General features: G+C 38.9%; 1 protein-coding gene across 3 annotated transcripts in view; it reads left to right on the forward strand.

The window, feature by feature from the left end:
- arih2 (ariadne homolog 2 (Drosophila)) overlaps nt 1-25,230 on the forward strand; it is a 90,924-nt gene extending 65,694 nt beyond the window's left edge. For all 3 annotated transcript variants that reach the window (XM_072581839.1, XM_072581840.1, XM_072581841.1), the window contains 4 exons: nt 79-222; nt 4,810-4,878; nt 13,580-13,663; nt 15,719-25,230. In XM_072581839.1, the coding sequence (XP_072437940.1) occupies nt 79-222; nt 4,810-4,878; nt 13,580-13,663; nt 15,719-15,796 (375 nt within the window). In that variant the 3' untranslated portion in view covers nt 15,797-25,230. The remainder of the gene's footprint in view (nt 1-78; nt 223-4,809; nt 4,879-13,579; nt 13,664-15,718) is intronic.
- Nucleotides 25,231-25,806: the final 576 nt, after the last annotated feature.

Here is a 25,806-nt window from a genome sequence, read left to right on the forward strand (position 1 = left end):
TTAGCCTGATGTTGGGATTTTGTAACATGTATATGAGCTTAACCTTCATTTTTTTTCTGTCTCATTTATTCTTTTCAGTGGGAAAATCACAATAAGAGCCTGCAGCTAGAAGCACAGACATACCAGAGGATTCAAGAGAAAATCCAAGAACGAGTTATGAACAATCTGGGAACATGGATTGATTGGCAGTATTTGCAAAATGCTGCCAAGCTCCTTGCCAAGGTATTTTCTGTTTATTGAGTTGATCATCTATGCTAACAGACTGATAAAACTGGGGCATAGACTAGTTCTGAAAGATGGCCAAGTTCTCTTGAAAATACAAATTAAACTGAGTTAACAGGGCTCTACAGTGGCTTCACTGTATTGCTTTTGTTCTTAAAGTTCAGTCCTAATTTGTCACCTATTGGAATCATCCAGCAAATAGGAATAGGGAAGAGCCTTGATTCAGACTTCTCTAACCGTGTGACCTCCTGCAGCTGTTACTGGACAATCCTCCGAAATACCTGTGCCCCTGGTGTGTCTGATTTTCATCATTCAACCAGTGGTAGTGGTACCCTCATCTGGTTAGACCCCAAGCTGTGGCATTCTCTCCTCTCTGCCTTGATTCTGCTTTCTCTTGCAAGGTGTACTTAACCTATTTTGATTTTTGTATTCGTATCTGTTTCTGTAGCTGATCAAATTTGGTTTGACAGTGCTTGTGAAGTGCCTTGGAAATATTTATTATGTTCAAAGTACTGTGTGAGTGAGTGTTGTTGTGCTCTTCTAAATTGTGGTCACGTGTTTGATCAGACACAATGGGATTATCCCAGATTTGTGACCTGTATGCTGAATTAGTCTTATCCAAGGATTTCATTTGATTATCTTGTCACTTTGTTGGAATGTTTCTACGTGCATGTGTCTGGTGAGCACAAAATTAACAATGTACGCTGGATAATTAAAAGAATGTAACTGAGGAAATCATATCCCCATGTTTGGCTGGGTTGCTGCTCAGATTTAAGATATGAAAAAAAGGCACTTCTAGTTACAGTCTAATCTTGGTGTGCTAGGAATTGACCATAAAATCAATGTAGCTGACAACAGGCTATTTTGCTCATCTACCTCAACTTTCCATGGAGATATTTCTCTTCCTCCTACCCCTTGTTGAAGCATCCACTGTTTTACCAGTGTAAGCGTTATTTAAACATATTTGGTTCATGTATTTTGGACATTGCTGGCTTGACTGCTATATTGTGTAACATGCAAATATTTAATTCTACTTATATGGTGAAGTGTAGCAATAACTGCCTTTTAAATGGCTGCAAAAGTATTTGGATTAGTCATACTGATTTTCTGCCTATTCATTACCATGAATTAGAATAGAGGTGAGGTGTGCAATTTTTGTGTATTCCTACTTGGGGAATTTCTAAGTACTGTAAGATTGTGTTCAAGCCTGATGCAGGTTTAAGAATCTCAGATATTCAAAAGGATTTTTTCCCCCAGATGTATTATGACTTGTTGCTGTGGTTAGTTGATTCTTTTCTTTTGTTGGGCATTAATGGTAATGGACTGTCCCTTGCTGAAGGGAAAAGGGGCTTAGGGTGTGCAGAAGGTTATTGTCTGGCTGTAGTACTAGTGTGACTAAATAACTTGCTGCTATATACCAGCTTGAGTGACTGGCTCCAAGGGTGGAGATGAAGTTTGCATGGGTCAGAAACAGAAAACATTGGAACACGTTTGCACGGCCAGGTTCACAGAATAAATTAGATTAGATTACTTACAGGCCCTTCGGCCCAACAAGTCCACACCGCCCCGCCGAAGCGTAACCCACCCATACCCCTACATCTACATCTACCCCTTACCTAACACTACGGGCAATTTAGCATGGCCAATTCACCTGACCTGCACATCTTTGGACTGTGGGAGGAAACCGGAGCACCCGGAGGAAACCCACGCAGACACTGGGAGAATGTGCAAACTCCACACAGTCAGTCGCCTGAGGCGGGAATTGAACTCTGGTCTCTGGCGCTGTGAGGCAGCAGTGCTAACCACTGTGCCACCGTGCCACCCATGTGTTGCTGATTCTGGAAGGTGAGTCTTTTTTTAAGACACTGACTGGTACACTAGAACATTCAAAAGAAATGCAGCCAGTGTATTGATGTTCTCATCAGAGGTGAAAGAAAGTGAGGCAGACATTGTCTGCCATCTGTTTGGGAAGCCTGACATATTTGTGGTTGGCTTGTCAGCTTTAACAGTTGAACCACTCTGTGACTTGGTAATTTTGACGTTATATTCTTTGGCTGATCATCTACAGTTGGTCATCTTATTTTTAATGAGTACCTCTGCAGAGTTCCAACTGAATCCAATCTCTCCTGCCCACTCGCTGAAAGCACAGCATCTCCCTCATGCTGAGAATGAAATGTAACCAGTTAGATATCTTCTGACACATGCCTTTTAACAAGTGAATGGGAATATTTTCTTCAGTCAGTAAGAAGTAATTTTCATGCACTACTGTTCTCTGGATCAGAGACCGTTCTGGTTTACATTGACTAAAGCCTTGTATCACAAGTCCATTCCTCGTTCTCCTTTGTTAAAATATCTGAACTTGAGTTCTTTAAATGCTGCAGGCCTGATTTCTGTTGGTGTGCAATTGGTGGTCAGTAACAAGCTACTGCTTAGGCCAATCTAAAGGTTCCTTCCAGTCAGTGTATGATTGTTTAAGGTTGCTTGTTCAGTTTCTAGATGAATTGACAGGCTTTTGTAAATTCTCTGATTTATTTATTTTCATGTGAACTGAAGTACAGTGAAAAGCTTTTTGTTTGCAAGCAGTACAGGCAGATCATAGTCAACAATGATGTACAGAACAAAAAAATGTTCCATGAGATTAGGAAAACTCAACAGAAAATTACTAGATTTGTGATTTATTTTCTCTTTCCATTACTCTTGTATGTATAACACCTTGTATTATAACGACATCTGTTATGTCAATAACTATTTTTAAAATCTCGCTATATAAAACTTTCTTTACAATAGAATTCCTGCAAATTGAAGTTAATCTCCTGCAAAAGAATGGATGAAAACTATCTGTTGAGAACACAGCTTTCTTATTCTGTGTCCTTTGAATTTAGTCCTGCACTATCACATCTGACAAGATGAGTTGATTCAAAACTTCCTGAGTGCATTTGCAGCACTCTTTTCAGAAATGTGTGACTAGTAACTTCAGAGTGGAATTCTTTTGCAGTCTGCCCTGGCTGTGCCAAGTGTCTCTGGTTTCCCCTTGCATCAGAAACTTGTGTAGAATGTTGGATTAAATCCAATTCCATCAGTCATTAATAAAGAACAACCGGGCTAAGTAAGGCAATTGACCTTAAAATAGGCACAGGCTAAACTCTTTGTCAGAGTTTGAACTTGCTTTAACTTGGCCTACCTTCATTGATTTATACCAAGAGCAAACCTTACCTTCTACTTTAAATAAATATTCTTGGTCGACTTAGCTATCAAATTATGTCATTTATTTCTAGCATCTGTAATGTTTGAAATCAGCCATGTGCTTGCTTTTTAATAAAAGTAAGAAAGTTTGATCATTTGAGGCAATAACATGTTTTTAATCAATATCTGAATCGGAGACCATATACGTTGATCAGTGCAAGCACTTTGGAAACTTTGTGAAAAGTGTAGAATCATTTGTGTAGTTTTATTATTATATTGTGCAAAGCATCGCTTTGTAGTAATTGATATTTTGTAGGAAAAAAAAGCATTATTGACCTTATCATTGAATTATGCAAAATTTTCCACATTGAGTGGTCAGTGAAATATTTTTAGAATGAAAATGTATAAAGGTGTGAAGTATTTGCAGCGCAGAAACACTGTAGGGCCAACAGGCTTTACCCATGTCAATGCTTAACAAGAGCCTCTCCTTTTTCTCTAATCCCGTCAATATATTCCTTTCATCTGTATGTTTATCATATCTTTTTATATCTGAATCTATTCTCGTTGCCTAAACTATTTTTGAGACTAAGTAGATTCCACATTCTCACTGCTGTCTGGATTAAAATGTTACTCCTGAATTTCTTATTGGTTTAATTAGGGACAAGCTTATATTTATGTCTCCTCGTTCTAGTGTTGCTGGTAAGGAAAATACCTTTATTGTGTTTTTTTTAATCAAACTCTCCCTTTATCAGGTCAGTTCACATTGCCCCTCCATCATTTTATTTTGACAGACGAACCCCAAGGTGATCAGTAATTTAAATAATCTTTGGGTAGAAATGGGACTATTCCATCTTTGGGATGTATAGATTTAATAGCTATCCCCATTTTCTCTCTTCTATATTTATTTTGACCTATTTTATCACATGCATCTGACAACAATCCTGCCAACAATCAAACTTCTTTGTTCCTTATTTGAACAGCTATGCTCATCTAATCTTTGGAGTTAGCTTGTGGCAGTTGATGCTATCACCAGCTGCCTAACACTAGCCAGTTGAGTGAGATGGGGACCATTCACTTAGGACCTTCCAGTTAACTTGTAAAGGCAAGCTATCACACTAGAGAACTTTGACAAAAATAGGAGTTATTCATATTCACTTAATACTTATTGGCATTGTCCATGAGATGTTGTTTCAACTTGGAATCATCTAATATTAAAGTCAAAACAAGCTCTGCCTGTTGCAGTCTTACCATATGTCAGCTGTCTGGATTGTACTTGGAGCAAAATAGTAATTTCTCCTTCTCCATCTTTCGTCACCAAAGCATAATTTTTCTTAAGTTGACGTAAGATAACGTTTGAATATACATCTTCTGCAATAATTTCTTTCTTTGTTTTCCTTCCTCTAGTGTCGGTACACTTTGCAATATACATATCCATACGCATACTATATGGAATCTGGGCCTAGGAAGAAACTGGTAAGAGCCTCAGACAAATTAAATTGTTATCTTCTCTCTCAATAACAAATTCTTGTCCAAAAGGTAATTTGCAGTTTTAAGTACAACCTCAAACTTTCCCAAAAGGTGCATGCTAAGGTATTTCCCGTCCTTTACAGCACTGACATGACATGGACTGCAGTGTTTTAGGGTGATAGCTCACCCCTTTTTGAGAGGTAATTAGTGATGGTCAGTAAATGAACTGCCAAAACACTTCGATCCCAATAATGGGAGTGGAAAAAAAAATTCATGTTGTAATTTGTTGTAGCTATGCAGGTTTCAAATACAGATCTATACAGTATAGATTTATTTGGGTCATTGATTTAGGTTAAGCTTTCTTGATTTATTATTATTATTTAGAAAGTAGAGTTCTAAAATGGGCGAAGCTCCATGTATACTTAAACTAAAACAAAATGCTGGAGAAAATACAGTGGGTCCGAATGTATCTCATAGAGTCATAGAGATGTACAGCATGGAAACAGACCCTTCGGTCCAACCCATCCATACCAACCAAATATCCCAACCCAATGTAGTCGCACCTGCCAGCACCCGGCCCATATCCCTCCAAACCCTTCCTATTCATATACCCATCCAAATGCCTTTTAAATGTTGCAATTGTACCAGCCTCCACCACATCCTCTGGCAGCTCATTCCATACACATACCACTCTCTGTGTGAGAAGGTTGCCCCTTAGGTCTCTCTTATATCTTTCCCCTCTCACCCTAAACCTATGACCTCTAGTTTTGGACTCCCTGACCCCAGGGAAAAGACTTTGTCTATTTATCCTATCCATGCCCCTCATAATTTTGTAAACCTCTATAAGGTCACCCCTCAACTTCCGACGCTCCAGGGAAAACAGCCGCAACCTGTTCAACCTCTCTCTATAGCTCAAATCCTCCAACCCTGACAATATCCTTGTAAATCTTTTCTGAACCCTTTCAAGTTTCACAACATCTTTCTGATAGGAAGGAGACCAGAATTGCACTCAATATTCCAACAGTGACCTAACCAATGTCTTGTACAGACGCAACCTGACCTCCCAACTCCTGTACTCAGTACTCTGACTAATAAAGGAAAGCATACCAAATGCCTTCTTCACTATCCTATCTACCTGTGACTCCACTTTCAAGAAGCTGTAAACCTGCACTCCAAGGTCTCTTTGTTCAGCAACACTCCCTAGGACCTTACCATTAAGTGTATAAATCCTGCTAAGATTTGCTTTCCCAAAATGCCGTACTTCGCATTTATCTGAATTAAACTCCATCTGCCACTTCTCAGCTCATTGGCTCACCTGATCAAGATCCTGTTGTAATCTGAGGTAACTCTCTTTGCTGTCCACTACACCTCCAATTTTGGTGTCATCTGCAAACTTACAAACTGTACCGCTTATGCTTGCATCCAAATCATTTATGTAAATGACAAAAAGAGGACCCAGCACCTATCCTTGTGGCAAGCCACTGGTCACAGGCCTCCAGTCTGAAAAACAACCCTCCACCACCACCCTCTGTCTTCTACCTTTGAGCCAGTTCTGTATCCAAATGACTAGTTCTCCCTGTATTCCATGAGATCTAACCTTGCTAATCAGTCTCCCATGGGGAACCTTGTCGAACGCCTTACTGAAGTCCATATAGATCACATCTACTGCTCTGCCCTCATCAATCTTCTTTGTTACTTCTTCAAAAAACTCAATCAAGTTTGTGAGACATGATTTCCCATGCACAAAGCCATGTTGACTATCCCTAATCAGTCCTTGCCTTTCCAAATACATGTACATCCTGTCCCTCAGGATTCCCTCCCTCAACTTGCCCACCACTGAGGTCAGGCTCACTGGTCTGTAGTTCCCTGGCTTGTCCTTACCATCCTTCTTAAAGTTGCACCACGTTTGCCAACCTCCAGTCTTCCGGCACCTCACCTGTGACTATCGATGATATAAATATCTCAACAAGAGGCCCAGCAATCACTTCACTAGCTTCCCACAGAGTTCTCTGGTGCAACTGAGCAGGTCCTGGGGATTTATCCACCTTTACCCATTTCAAGGTATCCAGCAGTTCCTCCTCTTTAATCTGGACATTTTGCAAGACGTTACCATCTATTTCCCTACAGTCTATATCTTCCATTTCCTTTTCCACAGTGAATACTGATGGAAAAAACTCATTCAGTATCTCCCCCATTTTCTGTGGCTCCACACAAAGGTCACTTTGCTGATCTTTGAGGGTCCCTATTCTCTCTCTAGTTACCCTTTCTTCCTTAATGTATTTGTAAAAACCCTTTGGATTCTCCTTAATTCTATTTGCCAAAGCTATCTCATGTTCCCTTTTGCCCTCCTGATTTCCCTCTTCAGTATACTCCTACTTCCTTTATACTCTTTTAAGGATTCATTCGATCTATCCTGTCATATGACATATGCTTCCTTTTTCTTCTTAACCAAACCCTCAATTTCTTTAGTCATCCAGCATTCCCTATACCTACCAGCCTTTCCTTTCACCCTGACAGGAATATATTTTCTCTGGATTCTTATTAACTTATTTCTGAAGGCTTCCCATTTTCCAGCCATCCCTTTATCTGTGAACATCTGTCCCCAATTAACTTTTGAAAGTTCTTGCCTAACACCGTCAAAATTGGCCTTTCTCCAATTTAGAACTTCAACTTTTAGATCTGGTCTATCCTTTTCCATCATTATTTTAAATCTAATAGAATTATGATCACTGGCCCCAAAGTGCTCCCCCACTGATACCTCAGTCACCTGCCCTGCCTTATTTCCCAAGAGTAGGTCAAGTTTTGACCTTCTCTAGTAGGTGCATCCACAAACTGAATCAGGAGATTGTCTTGTACACACTTAACAAATTCCTCTCCATTTAAGCCTTTAACACTATGACAGTCCCAGTGTTGTGTTTGGAAAGTTAAAATCCCCTACCATAATCACCCTATTATTCTTACAGATGGCTGAGATCTCCTTACAAATTTGTTTCTCAATTTCCCACTGACTGTTAGGAGGTCTATAATACAATCCCATTAAGGTGATCATCCCTTTCTTATTTCTCAGTTCAACCCAAATAACTTCCCTGGATGTATTTCTGGGAATATCCTCCCTCAGTACAGCTGTAATGCTATCCCTTATCAAAAACACCACTCTCTCTCCTCTCTTGCCTCCCTTTCTATCCTTCCTGTAGCATTTGTATCCTTGAACATTAAGCTGCCAGTCCTGCCCATCCCTGAGCCATGTTTCTGTAATTGCTATGAGATCCCAGTCCCATGTTCCTAACCATGCCCTGAGTTCACCTGCCTTCCCTGTTAGGCCCCTTGCATTTAAATAAATGCAGTTTAATTTATTAGTCCTGCCTTGCCCCTGCCTGCCCTGACTGTTTGACCCACTTCTGTTCTCAACTGTACCAGTCTCAGATTGATCTCTTTCCTCACTATCTCACTGGGTCCCATCCCCCCCACCTTACTAGTTTAAATCCTCCCGAGCAGCTCTAGCAAATTTCCCTGCCAGTATATTAGTCCCCTTCCAATTTAAGTGCAATTCGTCCTTCTGGAGAGAAAAGCAGAGTTAACGTTTTAAGTCCAGTGACTTCCTGTCAAACTCTTATTTTATTGTCATGTATACTTTAAGCTTATGTATTTTATATTGTTTGGGATAAGAAGAACTTAGTTTCGTTTATGAAAGGATGTCTGGAATCAGTTCCCATACTCTTAAATGAGGGCTTTTAAAACTATGAAGCTAAATAAATTAGCACCTTGGAAAGGGAGCAGCAGGAAAAAAAGGCTCTTGCTGAGCTGCTGGATATTACATACTACTGGAAGGGGTTGGGGATGTTGGGAGAGAGATGGATAGAAGCATTTCCTGCCAGGAAGAGAGAACCAACTGGAAGGTTAGGAATGTGAAAGTTTCTGTTGGACAGAGCAGGTCTCTGACAGCGATGGTGGTGCTACTTAGCAGTCTCCAAAGCTGTCTGGGTTGAAAAGAAGCCCTGAGTGATTTAAGAGGAAGCTTCAGAACCAGAGGGCTGTGGAAGAGGAGTTTCATAGACTCCGTGATAAGAAATAAGTGAACTGAGTTATTGCTTGTCTCAGAATCTCATGAAAAGACATTGATACTTGTTAGCTTTTGTGAATGCGGAGGTTTGCTGAAAGATAACCAAATAAAGTTCTGTCACTTGAACAAGAACCTTGCAAATGGAAGTTGATCCTTGAGTATCTAAGATTGCTGATGAAGTTGAAAGGGTTGAAACTTTATTTGACATTTTGGAATAAGATTGTATCAACTTGTTCTTGTATAGTCTTTTTTTTTCCCTTTTGGTCTTACAAACTTTGTTCTTTTGTTAAAAATATTGCATCGACGATCTCTAATTCGTAACAAAAACAAAACTTAGTATCTATAAAGCCAGGTTTCACTTTGGGATCTGACTTAATCAGTATCTTCATCAGCTGAGGTTGTGGACAAACATCTTTTAGAAGATGATTGTTGTTAGGCAAGGTAGTTGAAGTTTGTCGGGGGTAAATGGGAATTTGGAATTCAATACACAAACAGGCTTCATCTTATTCAGTGGTCAAGCAGGTGTGAGGTGTCCATTAACATACTTCTCCCAATTCATGTGTTCACATAAACAGAAAAAACTAGAAATGCACTGCATGTCAGACAGCATCTGCGAGAGAAAAACTGTTCAAATTGCAGATTATCTTTTTGTCAAAATGTCAACACACTTTTTCTGTCTCTGGTGCCTTATCTGCTGAGTAGTGTCAGCGTTTCCTGTTGTCTGTTTCAGATTTCAAACATCTGCAGTATCTTGTTTTTATTATGTTAAAATTGTCAGGCTATGTTCAAATGATTCTGCCCTATAAAACATACTTATTTTGGTTCTATGATTATGTTCCTGGTCCTACTGTGATGTGCTGCATCCACTGTGCTCTTTACTGAAGCGTTCATGATCATTTGTTTGAGAGGCAGCAGGCATGGATTCTTTGGCTTATTCTGCTTGATATTTTGTTGCAAGTTAAATATATAATAGTCGATGAGTTTTATTTTATTCAAGGAAAAGAGCAGCCCAATGAGAATGTAATAGAGACACCATAGTGCACACAAGATATGAATTAGAGGCAGGAATAGGCCATTTGGCCCCTCAAACTTGTTCCAACGTTCTAGAAGATCATTTCTGATTTGATTCCAACCTCTCCAGAATTCACCTGGGTTCTCACCATGTCCAAGTCCAAGTTGTGTCTTAACCAGATCAAAGGTACTGTTCCAGTTGAAGCTAGATGAATTTTTCAGCATCATTTAAATTGTTGTGAAACCGGTCTTTTCAATCCAAGTGAGCGTTTGCCCTTTCATTCTTCATAATAAAGACAACCATTTCTCCTCCTCTTGGATTTCTCTGTCAGAACCTGAAATCCGATATCTCATTTTCCATTTGTTGCTCCATATAGCAACGTGAATCTCATGGGCCTTGAATGGAGGTAAAAATGTGAACCGGCTATCCTGTGGAACACACTTTCCATTCCATTTGGAATTAGTTCAACAGCTTTAAACATTGCTTAAAAACCTAACATCCCTAATGCTTCCCTGTCTGCCCACATTCAAGAACCATGGTCTTGCCATTGATGACTTTGCACTTCTTGATCAGTCAAACCATCTTTCATTCCCTCACTTTTCCCTAAATACTGAGGCAGACCCAAAACATAACAATCTTATATATTTCATATTTCTAACAAAGCTGTTTATAATAACTAGTTTGACCAGGGCTCGTGGAAAGAGATGAGAAGTTTTGGACAAAGATACAGGGGATTGAGAGTAGGAACATTTTACACAGCAAATGGGAATGACCAGGAACTTGTCCACCCTATTTTCTTTTCATTATTCCTGCTTCCACTATCCTCATGTGGTGCATGAGGGAAATTAAGATGCAGCGTGATAGGGATCAAGTTGAGGAGTGGGACTGATGAGATTGACTCCATATCTAATCCCCGCAAAGCAATGTGCCAAATGCAGTTGTGTTGGAAATGACTATAAGCACTGCACTAATGTAAAGATGCCAGTTAAAAGAAGGCTTTCTTAACCCATCAATGACCAACCATTTCATCATCTTAGGTCTGCTTCCAAACTGTTCATTTATGGGAGGGATTATCTGGGATAAGCATTTTTGATGAGGTCTGACCCAGCTGCAAAATGTTCCAGACCTGTAAAGCACTAGGAAATTGTCATGTAACAAACGGTTTTAAAATCTTATTGTCCATGAGTAAATGAAAGGCTATGGGTTGTAGATGTTAAATTGTTGTTGGTATGTGAGCATCCCTAGATAGACTAGCTTTTATTGCCCAGACCTAATTGTCCTTAAAGTTGCTGGTGGGAATGAGCTGAGCTGCTTTCATGAACTGCTGCAGTCCATGTTCTCTAGGCGCAGTCACAGTGCTATGAAGGAAGAAATTGCAGGATTTTAATCCAGAGTCCATTAAGAATAAAAAAACAAAAGTACTATGGATGCTATCAATCTGAAACAAAAACCATTTGCTGGAAAATCTCAGCCAGCCTAACAGCATCTGTGCACATGAATCCGTTAACACTTTGGGTCCAGTGACCCAGAAGATTAAGCCTAATTTTTCTCTGAAGATGCTGCCATACCTGAGATATTTCAGTGATTTCTGTTTTTGGTCCATTTGAAGAGCTATGATTTATGAAGCATATTGATAGAGAGGTATTTGCTTTGGTGAGTGTCATTAACCAGAGGACTTTTTTTTAAACAATCAACGATAGGAGATCTAGAGATGAAAATGATGTTTCTATTTTCCCCCAGAGTTGTCAGGGTTTGGTTAATTCCACCTGAAAACTGGTTGAAGTATTAGAGTCAGAGTCATATCATATGGAAATACACACTTCAGTCCAACTTGTCCATACTGACCATTTTTCTCAAACCAAACTAATCCCTTTTGCCTGCATTTGGCCAATAATTCTCTAAACCTTTCCTATTCACATACCTGTCCAAATGTCTTTTAAATGTAGCTGTCCCTGCACCTACCACTTCTTCTGGTAGTTCATTCCTTTGTGCATCACCCTATATGAAAATGGTGCCCCTCCAATCCCTTTTAAATCTATCTTCTCTCACCTTAAACATATGCCTTCTAGTTTTGAACTCCTCTACCGAGGGAGAAGGTCGAGGTGTACTTTGTTGTTCGCCTTATCTCTGATCCTCATGGCTTTATAAACCAGCATAAGGTGTTGTGAAGTTGATGTGTGTAAAATAGTCAAATGGGGAAAACATTGTGTAGTCCCTTTAAAATATGGTTGTTTTTTTTTTGTGTTTAGAGATTAGATTTAAACATGGATGTCTGAACAGCAGCTTTAAAGTTTGTAGGAACAGAGAGCACCTGAATTGAAACATTTTGTGTTGAGGCGCTAAGCAGCAGTTTTATCAAGATACCAAGTTTTAAATTTGGCCCTTAGCTACCAAAAACCTATCACTTTTAAATCTGATAGTTTTGACAACATAGGACCAATCCAATTGTAAGAAATTGATATATTATCATGGGTATAAAAGAAGGGGGCTGTTGAATGGAGCCCCAGAGCTAACTGCCATCTGCTTAGAGAAAGCACCGTCTATTTACCACGTTACCATGGCACACCATCTAAATTCCTGAAGAATTTACAGAGTAAACATTCCTGACACAAGGATCAGCGGAGAAGCCGCTAAGTTCGGGAAGACATGTAACCTGGCTATAATTTTGAGAGACTAAATTCTATTGTTTTGTTACATAAGTGGAAATTGTATTTATTGGAACAGCATACCATTAGAATCTTGTTTTATTTGGGAGTAGTTAGTAGTCAGAAGGGAATTATTCAGTCTGTAAATAATTAATTTGTTCACTGCTAGACTTAAATAAATAAATTGTTACTAGTGGATTGTAAAGTGAGCGTCAGGTATTTCTTTTACTTAACAGCTTGAAGTTGTTGCAAAAAGTGGATTGTATCCCTTCTCACACGACTTTTAACAGATTAAAGGGTGAGGTGCTCCTCTTTGGGTGATTCAGTTTTAGTTCTCAAGGTGGGAGGTCAACCTCCACTTTATAGTAAAGGCCACTCCTCAATCTCCTATGCTGTATGGAAAAAAGTCCCAGACTATTCAGCTTCTGATATCTCAAGCTCTCCAGTCCTGATACATCTTTTCTGCACCTTTTCCAATTTACTAATATCCTTCCTGTAGCAGGGTGACTAGAATTGCAAGCAGTATTCCAAAAGTGGGCTAACCAATGTCCTGTACAGCTGCAACATGATGTCCCAACTCCTAGACTCGATGTTCTAACCAATGAAGGCAAGCATGCCAAATGCCACCCTGTCTACCTGCAACTCCACTTCCAAAGAACTGTTCCTGAACCCCTCGGTCTTTGTTCAACAACACTGCCCAGGGCCCTGCCATTAACCGTCTTAAGTCCTGTCCTTTTCTTACCAAAATGCAACATCTGGCATTTTAGTCAGTATTTATGAATGTAAAACGAGTGGCATTATGGACACAAGCTGTTGCACTGGGTCTCTGTATAATAAATTTTACAAAGATCCAGCGTATGCATGACAGGCTTTTGGTCTCTTCATGTACTGTTAAGTTTTGATCTGTAAATCAAAGAAAAGCAATCCGTTTTGATTCTCTATGGGTTTTTTTCAAGTACTTTCACTAACTCTATTAATTGTCCTTTCCAGTTTGAATACCAGCAAGCACAGCTGGAAGCAGAGATTGAGAACTTGTCTTGGAAGGTGGAGCGAGCAGATAGTTATGACCGAGGGGTAAGTAGTGTACTCGAGTGGACTCATTTATCCAAATGCCTCTGAGTGCAAGAACTATGTGTACAGCGAAAACCAATAATCAATTAACATTGAAACATGGGGACTCAATAGTGAAAGTATGAGCAATGTATCATGCTGGTGTGGAGTTTGTGTAGAAGTTGCTGGACATTGATCTGTTGTTGATGTGGAACAGGTTAGTACAAACAGCTTAATTTTGAGACATGGAACATTATAGCACAGTACAGGTTCTTCAGCCCTTGATGTTGCGCCGACCTGTGAAACCAGTCTGAAGCCCTATTCCATTATTATGCATATATTTATCCAATCACCATTTAAATGCCCTTAAAGTTGACGAGTCTACTACTGTTGCAGGCAGGGCATTCCCCACCCTTACTGCTCTGAGTAAAGAACCTATCTCTGACATCTACCTAATGTCGATTATCCCTCAATTTAAGGCTGTGTCCCCTTGTGCTAGCCATCACCATCCAAGGAAAAAGGCTCTCACTGAATACTTTAATGAAGCTAAAGCCAAAATGAGCATCAAGGTGATTCCTCTGGTAAATGATGGGCCATGGTATGGCCATTCAAATATTTTACAGGTGTACTTGAATTAGTAAAACATAACATTTGAAGACTGTTGTAGCCCATCTGCTTTTTGTACTGTTCAAAAGCTTAATTATATTAATTATATTCCTTAAGCTAGGTTTGTGAATCTTGGAGTTTAATCTTTCCTAGCTTGTCCAGAAAAATCAAACTGTTTATTGAGAGTATATTATACACAAGTGTGAAAGCTCAGTTTCAAGCCTGCTCAGTCACTCAAAAGGTTCATATCTGATCGTCTTTCTGTATGGAATCTATAGTTCAAAAACAGGCCGTACAATTCCAATTTGTTGACCTAGTCCTGTATTCCTTGATTTCCTTTGTGTCCCAGAATTTGTCAATCTCAGCCTTGAATATACTTAATGACCAAGTGTCCATACCTCTCAGCTAAAGAATTCCGAAAGCTGATCACCCAACTGAGTGAAGAAATTTCTCTTCAGTCCTCAATAGTTTACTCCTCATTCTGAGACTGACCTCCAGTTCTAAACTCTGCAGCTGAGTAACATGGTACCAAAATATGCTTGAAATCAACCTTAGAAATGGGAGTCTTTAGATTTAATTTTCTCATAGCGTATGAGGTGAATAAAGAGCATGTCAAGCATTTCTGGGATTCCATATTCCCGATTTCTCTGGGTTCTCTTAAATCCAGGTTTGAGTTAAATTTGTAGTGTATATTCGGCATTGTAATTTTTCTGGAGAGTTCTTGAAGTAATTGTTCTGTTCTTGCAGACTAGTAATAATCCAATATTGATCACTCTAATAAGGCTTATTATACCATAATTTTCCAGTAGAATAATACAGTACTTATTAAACATATACAATATTTATTATACATATTTATGTATATTTAAATCATTTAAGATGTGGGGATACAACCCAAAGTTCTGAACTTTAATCCACCAGTATTGCTTTTTAAACATTGTATTGCATTTTACTAAAACATAAACATTTCCGATGGTCAACCATTCAGCCATGATGTCTGTATTGCTGCTTGGTCCACAGGAGAATTAAAAATGGTATATCCTTGGCTTTTCCCCATTTGCTTTAGCAAATTTGTCTGTATCACCATGTTCCTTCACAGGTCTAAGCGTGAAACCTTGTGTTTGATTAGCTAATTATAATGGGATGAGAGTTATCTGAATATTTTGGCCAAAATAATTTCTCAGTAGTCTCATCAGAATGGACTAATTGGTCATTCAGTTCCATTTGTTATTTCTTGGATCTTGTGTGCAAAGTAACATATGTCTTTACTAGCAGAATTGACTGCATTCAAAAGCAGAATTTAGGAATAACCCACATACGCAGTAGGTAGCTTATAATTCAAAGCGCATTGTTCCTTTTGAAACAACAGAATTCGGTGGAGAAAATTCAGTTATATGTTTTAGTTTAGGTTTGTGCATTTATTGGAAGCATTTGCCTGTACATTGAATATTTTTCTTTTATTTTGCATTTCAGGATCTAGAGAATCAAATGCATATAGCAGAACAGAGGCGTAGAACACTGCTTAAGGATTTTCATGACACGTCAGACTAAAGGAGTCCTGTGGTTGTGGTGCCACATCGTAAAAGGCGTTGGCTGGGGAAGAAGACAAAATATCGTTTAGTTCCTTGTTTTTGTTTTCATCTGCCGTTCCTTTGATTTTCTTTTTTGTTTGCTGGAATAGTCAGCAATGCTCGTGGGTAATTCCCTTCATGAGCTGCAATAGTGTTAGACTTATTTTTAGAAGAAAAAATGTATTTCTTTTTTTAAAGAAAGAGAAAATAATATGTGCTAACATTGAAAAATGAGATTGTTTAAACGTTTTAAGAAACCTGGGCTTTTACAAATGCTTTCACAGAGACTGGAAGGATTGCAGAAGCCTCAGCTTCCCCACAGACTTTTATGTATATTTTCACTCGAACAAAACTTTTGGGGCATTCGTGGCACAACTAATTATAGTGCATACTGGCACCAGGGCACTCTGCTTAGGCGTTTGTTGGGAAAGCGCAGACAGCTTCAAAAGAAGTCATTTGGGAATAATTTGGCTTTCTGGTATCTTGTGTTAATGTGTGTATGTAGCCAGCTTTGCGTGGGAGCAATTTTTTCAGTCTGATTTAAGGTAGGATGTTGATGACAGATGATGATCTGTCGACATGAGGTGCTGTATTCTGAGGGGTGCTTCTCTAATGCCTTTTGTAGAACAAGTCTCTCCTGCATTTCTGGTCACTGGTGGGAGGGAGGAGAAAGCAATAGTTAAGTGTGTGCACGCTGTTACTACCTCTACTATGAATAGAATAACAGCTGGTTTACACTGCCTTGCAGGCAGTGAGATTTGTGAAGAATTAAAAGGTACATGAAGTACCTGACTTGTATGGCTCCTGCCCCTGTCCTGAGCATTTTGTTGTGACTTTGTTATCTGATTTTCAAAAATGATTTTTTAAATGCTTTATACTTTTTTAAAAACAAGAGTGATTTGAGTTTCTATCCCCACTCCCATCTTGTAATGGTTTAGTTGATGTACTTGCTGTTGTTGAGATGGGACCCTGGTTGCATTTAAGGATATATAATAAATGAGTTTTTATACATTTCAAATTTGTCATGCTACCTCGAGTGCAGTCAGCACTCTGATCTGCAATGATTAGACTCAATACATTTTTTGGGGGCTATTTATGATGTGTATCTTTTTTATTTCCGAAAGATTGCAACAAGAGGTGATACAACTTCTGTAATGTTTTCAAATGCTTGTGCTTTCTGCAGCGTTAGAACCACTGTATTGTTCATTATTGATATATAAAAGAAAGTTATTTAATTCCACTTGCTTGCCATTGTCTGAAACCTTCCTAGATTCCCTTCCCTCTCACTGTGACAGGAATACTGTGCACCTGCACTGAGCTGAATTTGCTCCTAGTGTTTTTATTCTTTTTGATTGGTGTTCTTTCTCTGGCCAAGTGCCGTGAGAACTTAGCTTGCTCCCAGTATTGGGTGACTGTGATACTCCAACTGCACGCTAAGCTGATACTTAGTGCCATAGCCAATGTCACACGGATTGGATTAGCTGCTGCAGACTCTGATGATGATAATTTTTCTTCCTCCTAATGAGGTAGAAGTTGGAAGTTCGGTGGCTAAAGAATCAGACCTGTGATTTTGCCCTTCCTTTGCCCACTTTCCCCCAGTGCACCTAACGTTAATTTCATTCATTTTTTTTTCAATTCTGGTAGTGCACGTAGTTGGATGTTTTGACGAGAGTTTAATCTTGAGCTTGTTACTGTGCATGCTCAAGGTTTGCAGTGTCACCGAAGCCCTCTGATTGATTTATTGCCTTGTAGCTGCTGCCCTCTTAACCCTGATGTTATTCCAAGTGACTCCGTTCACATTGAATAAATCGCATCCTTATCTACATTAAAGACCCTCTTGCTTCCTGTTTCTATTTTAATTTCACGTTATGCACGGCTTTAGGGGACGATCTCTCAGAAACAAACTTGCAACACAGTGGCTCAGGTTCTGACTGAAAGTTACATTGGCCAACACAATTTTGAAGGTTGCATCTCATGTTTGTGTTTCCAGCTCCCCAACGATTTCATTGATTGTCTAAGATACTTACTGCTGGCCCCCATGCCACTTGAAAGCAAACAGACTGTTCATTCCTGAATCAATAATTCTTAACTGTCAAACCTTTTCTCATTATTTAATCTAATTACGAAGTCGATGTTCCAAGAAACTGGCAGAGGAAGGAAAGCCTTCATTTTTTTTGAGGGGCTAATGATTTTTCTGTCTAGTTTGCTGATAGCATCATCCTATAAATTAAGTTCCTAGAGACTCCAGGGCAGTTCTGAAAGGTTGGCACCCCCTGCTAAAAGCTTGTTATTCTGTGGCAATTAAGTGTTTGTGGCTGACTTCTGTAAACGTACCATCCAAAATGAAGTATTTAGGTTATGATTTGGAGGTGTTGGACTGGGGTGTGCAAAGTTAAAAATCGCACAACACCAGTTTATAGTCCAACAGGTTTATTTGGAAGCACCATGATTTGGAGGTGCCGGTGTTGGACTGGGCTGTACAAAGTTTAAAAATAAAGCTGTTGGACTATAACCTGGTGTTGTGATTTTTAGCATTTAGGTTAAGTAGCTATAATTGGCTTTCAATATTTTGTCTTATATTGCCTGTTAACTAAGACATAATGCTACATATTCTGTAAAAGCATCAAGTTGCCTGTTTGTTTTCTCTGAGCTGAACTTATTACTTTTCGTTTGGAAATTTTCAAATTAACACAATCCTTTCATCTTCAAATGTTTTTACAGGTATTATAATTGCCAAGCAATAATGCTAACCTGCAGGTGCATGTCAGCCCATCATGTAACACATATGGAATCATAGAAGATCATTTGTCCAATGCACCTGTGCTAGTGATATCCAATTTAGACCCACTCCTCCTCCATTCCTTCACCAACGTTGTGTAAATATTTTCATTTGTTTTTCAGTTTTACATTCTCCATTAGTTTTCCAGTTCTCTTATGAAAGTTAATGTTGAATCTGCTTCTACACCCCCCTTTCAACCTGCACATTTATAAGTAGTGGCTTTTTCTAAAACAATCAGATATGTAACTGTCTGTCTTTTGCTCTTTATCTTCCTCGAGTAAAGCACCCACCCCACACTTTTATTTTGGAAAATCTGTATTGATAACCTTGAGTCCCGTTCTTGTTGACCTACCAAACAATGTGTTTGTGAGCTGAGCGCATGTTTAACCTCACTGTCTGCTCATTGCTTGCCTTCCCTGTGTTTCTGAATAGCTTCTGGCTGTGAGTGAATTTTTTCCACCAAGATCATGGTAGACTTTTGGGAATATCTCCTTTTCAAATTCACCACCCTGAACTTTAACTGTTGTATTCAAGACCACCTTGTAACTACTTCTGACATATGTGAGTCAAGATTGAGTTTAAGTGCATGAGATGTCGTTGTGGATGGTTTCATTTATCCTCTCAGATAAATATTGAACATTATTGTGTCAAGTTGCAGCTACTTCTTAACACTAATTTGATAGATTTATTGACCAGAGCTGTTGCGTTTTGCCTGTGCCTTAGGAGAATTCACTTCCTCTTGTGGCATTTTCAACAAGGATAGACGAGCAAATTTCTAATAATCCAGCATTGTAGCCAAGCAGAAGGGAGTATAATGCGGATCATTGTTGGAGCTGCAACGAGATTATTCCAGGCCTGTCAAATCGCGTGAAAAGGTGAGGCAGGTTTGTCTGCAAGGAGTAGGAACTGTTCTACTTTTTAATTTTGAGGTTTTCTTTTAAGATTATGGTTGATGTTGTGTCATTCAGTATCCTCATCCTAGAATTGTTGGGTGCAGAGGCCATTCAGATCACTGTACCTGTGCTGTCCCTTTGATAGGGTCATCCAGATAGCTCTTCCCTTTCTTCACTGTCTTTCTGTAATTTTACATCCTATTCCTAATCTCACCTTTTGCTCGCTCATACACTGAGGGAAAGGTTAACTCTTAAATTGAAAAGAAATAAGAAGCAGTTTTCTGATCAGACCTTGTTGTCCTCCATTCTGGGTGTGTTTACTGCTTCCTGAATTTGTGAGCAGACTGTTAATGTCCATGCAGCATGCTGAAGAAGATTTAAAGATCTGAAGATCGTCTTTATTGGAACAAAAATACCACGCTTCACAAATAAGATATTCACTCTACTAAAGAATTCAAATCTGCCAATACTGTTCTTTCATTCTCAGTGGCCATTGCACCCCCTCTAATTTTATATTAGCTTTACTTCCTTTTTGATTCCAGTATATTGGAACCTAACCTGTTGAATCCAACTTCTTTAACCCACAGCAAAGCTGTAGACCCAAGGGAATAATGGCCACCGTTCACCTGATATGGGGATGGGGTGCTGGATTCAGTAGTGCTGGTGCCAGAAGCTTGTTCATGAGTATTGGACAAATAAAACTGCAGGTGTTGATGGCATGTCATCTTCCTCAAAGAATTTGAGTTAATGTTGTTGTTGAGTCTATTTAACAAATTGGCACCAATACGTTTAGGCAGAGGTGGTAAATTCGTGCTCCTTCAGATGTAGTTCGTTGCGGGTTGCTCATCGTTTCCAAACACATTCCAGTATTTGTGTGTTGGAGTGCAGAGAACTTCTGGTACTATTTTGAACAAAAGCAAGATTAGTTTTTAATTGTTCAGTACTGTAGCCATGCCAAAGAGAATATAATGCGGATCAGTGGAGTTTCTTTAGGAGCTTATTCCTGGTTCAGTGGATTATATGGGCATGTATTTAACTCTTGAACTAACTCTTGTTCCATTAGGATTCAGTGGCCTCCAAATGTTTAGAGACAAGCTCTATAATTAAGAGCAAGCTACTGCAGGTATTGCTGATCTGAAATACAGACAGTATTGGAGAAACTTTTCAGCCAAAGAGGCAAGGTGAGAACTTCTTTTTAGCTCAGAGGGTGGAGGGAGCTTGGAACTCTATGCCTGAAAGGATATTTGAGTCAGCAGCAGTCCTAAAATTTATTCATTTGTGCTGTCATAGCCTCCAGGGCTATGGGTGAAGAGCTTGAAAATTGAGAGCAGTGTAGTCAGATCTTTTACCAGTACAGATACAATGGCTTCCTGTGTTGTAAATGTTTGCGTCTGTGACGTCTGGTTACATCTGTGGAGAGAGAAATAGAATTAACATCTAGAGTCCAGTGTTACACTCTCTGCAACTTGATAATTGTTAAGTCGATTGCTTATTTTCAGTTTTCTGGCTTTTACAATTCTGTGCACACTTCCATTTTTGATTTGTTGATCTTTGATTAGTGAAATAGCTCCACTGTCTGCTTTCTGATTAATCTCCTTCAATGTGTAGACCCAGACCATAATCAAGCCTTAAAATATCTTTCCAGGGGATAACTGCACATCACAGCCATTCACTAGTAAATTTTGCAGATGTATTGCCCTGGTACTTTTTCCTAAGCGCACTTCAAATGTGCTGAAGACATCAATACCATATGCTTGAATCCCTAATTCTGAAGGTGCTGTTCTATTTCGCTGTATGCTGTAGCTATGATACTTGGAAGAAAATGTGACGTGTTGTTATACATTGAAATAGAGTAGTTCTGTGGCTATGCCAAGTGATCTGTTGCCACTTATGAGTTGGAATTGAGAATTTTCACTGCCGTTATGAAAAAAAACTGTGAGAAGGCAACCAGTGACGTTTTATTCCTTTATGGAAATGTGGGCGTTATGATTGCCCATCCTTAATTTCCCTTAAGGTGGAGAGTTGCTACCAGAATATAAAATCACTTGATATGACATCAGTATTGATTTAACTTTTTCTTTCTTTTTAAGTCCTAGTATACTTTTGACTGAGGGAGAGGATGTGTGAACACTTGGATCCCAGTGCCTCTTCAGTCGGTCTACATTTTTTATTCAGTAACTTACATTTTTAGGTGCTATGCAAATGTATCATGATGTAAAATAGCATAGTCTCCTAAGTCACTCACAAGAATTTCAGAGCTTTCAAGAGAGACATTAGTGTTGGTGAATAACGGCTTTGTCAAAGAGACATGTTAGGGAGTGTCTTAAAGGAGGTAGGAGAAATTTTAAAAGAAAATGTTTGAGTTTAGAGCCTGAGTAGCTGTAGACATGGTCATCGTTAGTGGAGGGATGAAAATCATGAATGCTGAGGAGGAAGGGACTGGAGGAGTACAGAATTTTGTGGGGATAGAAGAATTTAAAAGCTTTATAAGACAGACACTTTTGGACAAAAATTTAACAGTTAACTAATAAATATCACTAATAGCATAGTTCCAATCAAGTTAATTTAGTACTGCTTGTAGGTCAGGCAGTAGTAAAGGATTATTTGAACAAAGCCGCTCACTTTAACAAAAACCTCAAATTACTTTTTCTAAGTACAGTACAAAATGTTTAACAGGCTTAATGTGTTTACCTCTTTAAATCTTGATGTTTCTTCCAGCAGTTGGAAATATAATTTAAATGTTTTATGCAGGACAAAACTTGGTGTATTTGTCTGCAGGTTCCTTCTAGCGGTTTTTTAAATTTGGAATTTTTCTACCTTTTTTAAACTTTCATGTGACAGAACAAAAAAGATTTGTTGTTTTGGGTGGACTGTATGAAAGGGTTCCTGTCAAGTTATTGAACATCTGAGGTCAACGTATTTCACTGACTTAGATTTAGACATGATTCAAGCTGCCTTGCAGCTACCTTTTTGTTCAGCTGTGGGAATGTTTCTCTTTTCCCTCACCCCTTCCTCTGCTTCACCACCCAGGTATAACCCCATCTTGTGCGTGGGCATCAGTTCTGGCTCAAGTTAGGAGCACTTCCTCCACTGTCTGTGGGATTGAAGGTTGTGGGATTGGAGTTCTTTTCCACGTACTTCAGCACAGTATCTAGTACAGAACTGAGGAATACTAAGTTTCTGATAAGATGCCATGCTGGGACCCATGTGTGTCCTAAAAGATCTCAAGGTTGACTTTGAAGTGGCTCAGGGAAGTTCATCTGCTTGTCCTAGCTAATGTTTATCATTCAATCAGCATCATTATAAAGACCACCTGGCCATTATCACATTGCTATTTAGGGAGCTTGGTGTGTTTGCTTCAATAAAACAATGTTTACACTTCAGAAATAAAATGCTTTTGCGATGCCTTGAAGTTGTAAACATTGCTCCAGAAATGCAAGTCTATTGTCTCCTCCAACACCTTTGCTACCCTGTCTGACACTCAAAAAAAAATTCTGATATTTATAAATTGCAATGCTTTGTGACTGATCATAGATGTTTGTTACTTTGTCTTTGACGGTGGGGTGGTATGGCAGGGAAAGCTGTTGCAAATATGTATTTGTATTTTCATGAGCTTCGCTTTTGAAGGTGTTACTTTGAAATCCAATGTGAAAGATTAATTCCTGAAAGTGGTGGAGAATTTTTGTTTTGCTGTTAACTTTCAGAACTGGAGTTGCCCCTCTCAGCAATCTTGTCTCTCACCCTTGATGTTAACTTGTGCAGGTCTGTAGAACTGTGTATATCTCAGGCAATGCTTTCTGTTCACAGGTCTGTACATTTTTTTAAGAGCAATACTTGCTGGTATGCAATATTGATGTGTTGTACCACGAAATCCTTACCCCTTTGCCCCCTCCACTCAATGTTCACAATCATTATACACCTGTAGTTATGTTACTCTTTATCAATGATTGAAGAGGGCACTGATGGCCCTTTCCAGATTTTTAAAAGTTTAGCTGCTAGATTAATACAGATTCAACTGGAACATGTATAATTCTTTTCCTGTTGAGTATTTTAATCCTTTTTGGTGGGGAATGGGTGATAATCAGTATTGTGCATTAAAAAAAAGTTTACTCATCCAAATTGGAACAATATTTGAGCCCAGGAATCTTGTCTGCTTTGTTTCTGTAGATTTGTTTGACTTCTTCTCCAGAATGTGATTTATTTATTGTGAGGGGGAGTGCATGTTGTACTTGTTCTGAGCTTTAGTTTGTAAAGGACAGAGCCCTTTTTGGATTGTGGAAACCAGCATTTAGAGAAAACAAATATTTTTGAAGAAACCAAATTTATTCTTTGGCTGAGCTATGATTTAACGCCATTTTGAAAATCCATTGTGTTGAAATCTGTTGCATGACCGAGCATATTTGAGTATTTTCAAAATTAACTATTTGAAGGGGAAAAAGTCACTAGGGTTTTTGGGAAAGAGCAGAGATGTGGGACTCACTGGGCAGATGTACCAAAGAGTTGGCACAGACATGATGGGTCAAATGGAAGCCTTTTGTGCTGTATCTGTCTGATTTTTCTTAAGTGCAATGTCTTGTCCGTTTCCAAATAAGATACAAGATTGAAGGATTTTCAGTTGTAAAACCTATTTACAATTCCAGATAACCTGTTGCCCTGGCTCCTGTCCCTTTTTTTACATGCTCAACTTCTGTTTGGGAGCATGAGCTGATTCAGACCTGGGAACACGCATCATCCTCACACTGATACTGATGTTCTCTCATGGTCTGACAGCAGTGTGGGACAAGCAGCTTTCCCCAGTTGGGTCCTGGCGGTATCTGCTTGTGCTTATTTTTCGGAGGCTATATAGTTTAATTAATAACTCTTTCTCTATTGGGGTCTCTAGTGTTTCGAAGCTGTCCTTGTTCACAAATGTATTTGAAACAATTACAAGTGTGTTTACTTTTTCCAGATGGTTACTGTGTACAATGAGATATTAAGAGGTATGCTTGGAGCCCTGCTCTTCAGTGTGCTGTGTAGGGCTGCTTAGATTTGGTTTTTTTATATATAAACCAAGGATTTTAAGTTCATTATCATTAAGTGCATTAAATTCATTATGCAGCATAAATATTTAAACATGCACCCAGTGTAAATTTATAAACGTCATTTTTTTTTCAGCAACTCAACTTTTATTTTTGAAAAATCATTTGCACTCCTATTTTTTCTGATGTAGGCATGTTTTGCAGTTGTTTTCAAGTTTGCATTCTCATGAGATCAAACACTAGAGAATTCATTTCTAATTGCTAATTAACTTCCCAATATTTGTCACTGTATGAGAATCAACAGCTGATTGAATAAGGCTTGCACAGATTTGGCTATTTCAATGCACCCATTTATATCCCCAAGACGTGTGAAAGGCGTGCTCACAGTATGGAATTGACTGTCTCCTTCACACTGAGGAGAGTTATGCATGAATGCTGTTCTACCTTGAACTTTATATAGAGAACTAGATATTTATGACAAGTCACAGATGTAGTAAGTGAAGTTTATTTGAGGTTTCACTTTTTTTAAAAATGTGGCTAGCTGGAGAGAATAACCATGTTTTTGGTTACCTGTGTGTTTTACTGAGGCTCCACTGTTTAAAGTTTTGTTCCCACTCCAGCCTCCAGCTTGGCTTGATTGAAGAGACTTCTCCTTAACTGTCTCTGCACACACTGATGTTTGAGCTGGATTATTTGAAATAAATAGTTTGAACAATTTCTTAAATACTAGTGTCCTTCGATTTCCTGCTTACTTTGTATTTTCTTTGTACGATAGTTTTAAGAAAAATTAAATCTGAAATGTTTTCCATATAATTGTGGTGAATACTATGGATTTAATTCAGGAGAAATGGGTCAGTTTACAAGGGAAAGAGAGGGCTGTTCTTGTGCAGTGGTTGTTTCCCTAGTGCTGCTATAAGGTGGTTGCAAAAGAAAGGCACGGTAAGAGAATAATCCATTTTGGATCGATCATGGATAATTCTAGATGGTATAAAGTACAGTGGATGTCCAATGAGACTTGAGTTAAGGTGTATAGGTGTTTAAAATGCCACAAGCAGATGCTGTGAATAATCAAGGTGATGAATGGAATTCTGGCCTTTATGCACCAGTCCCCTCGATATAAGGACACAGATGTTATGCTGCAATTATACAAAATCCTATTTTGGGGTTTGGTATATGTGAGCAGATCTGGGGACTGCACCTTAGGAAGGGTATATTGGTCTTGGAGATGTAGTGTAGTTTTGCAAGCATGATGTCTGGACTTCAAGGGTTACATTATAAAAAGAGATTACACAAACTAGGC

The sequence above is a fragment of the Chiloscyllium punctatum genome, chromosome 12 (assembly GCF_047496795.1).
Source record: "Chiloscyllium punctatum isolate Juve2018m chromosome 12, sChiPun1.3, whole genome shotgun sequence".
NCBI lineage: Eukaryota > Metazoa > Chordata > Chondrichthyes > Orectolobiformes > Hemiscylliidae > Chiloscyllium > Chiloscyllium punctatum.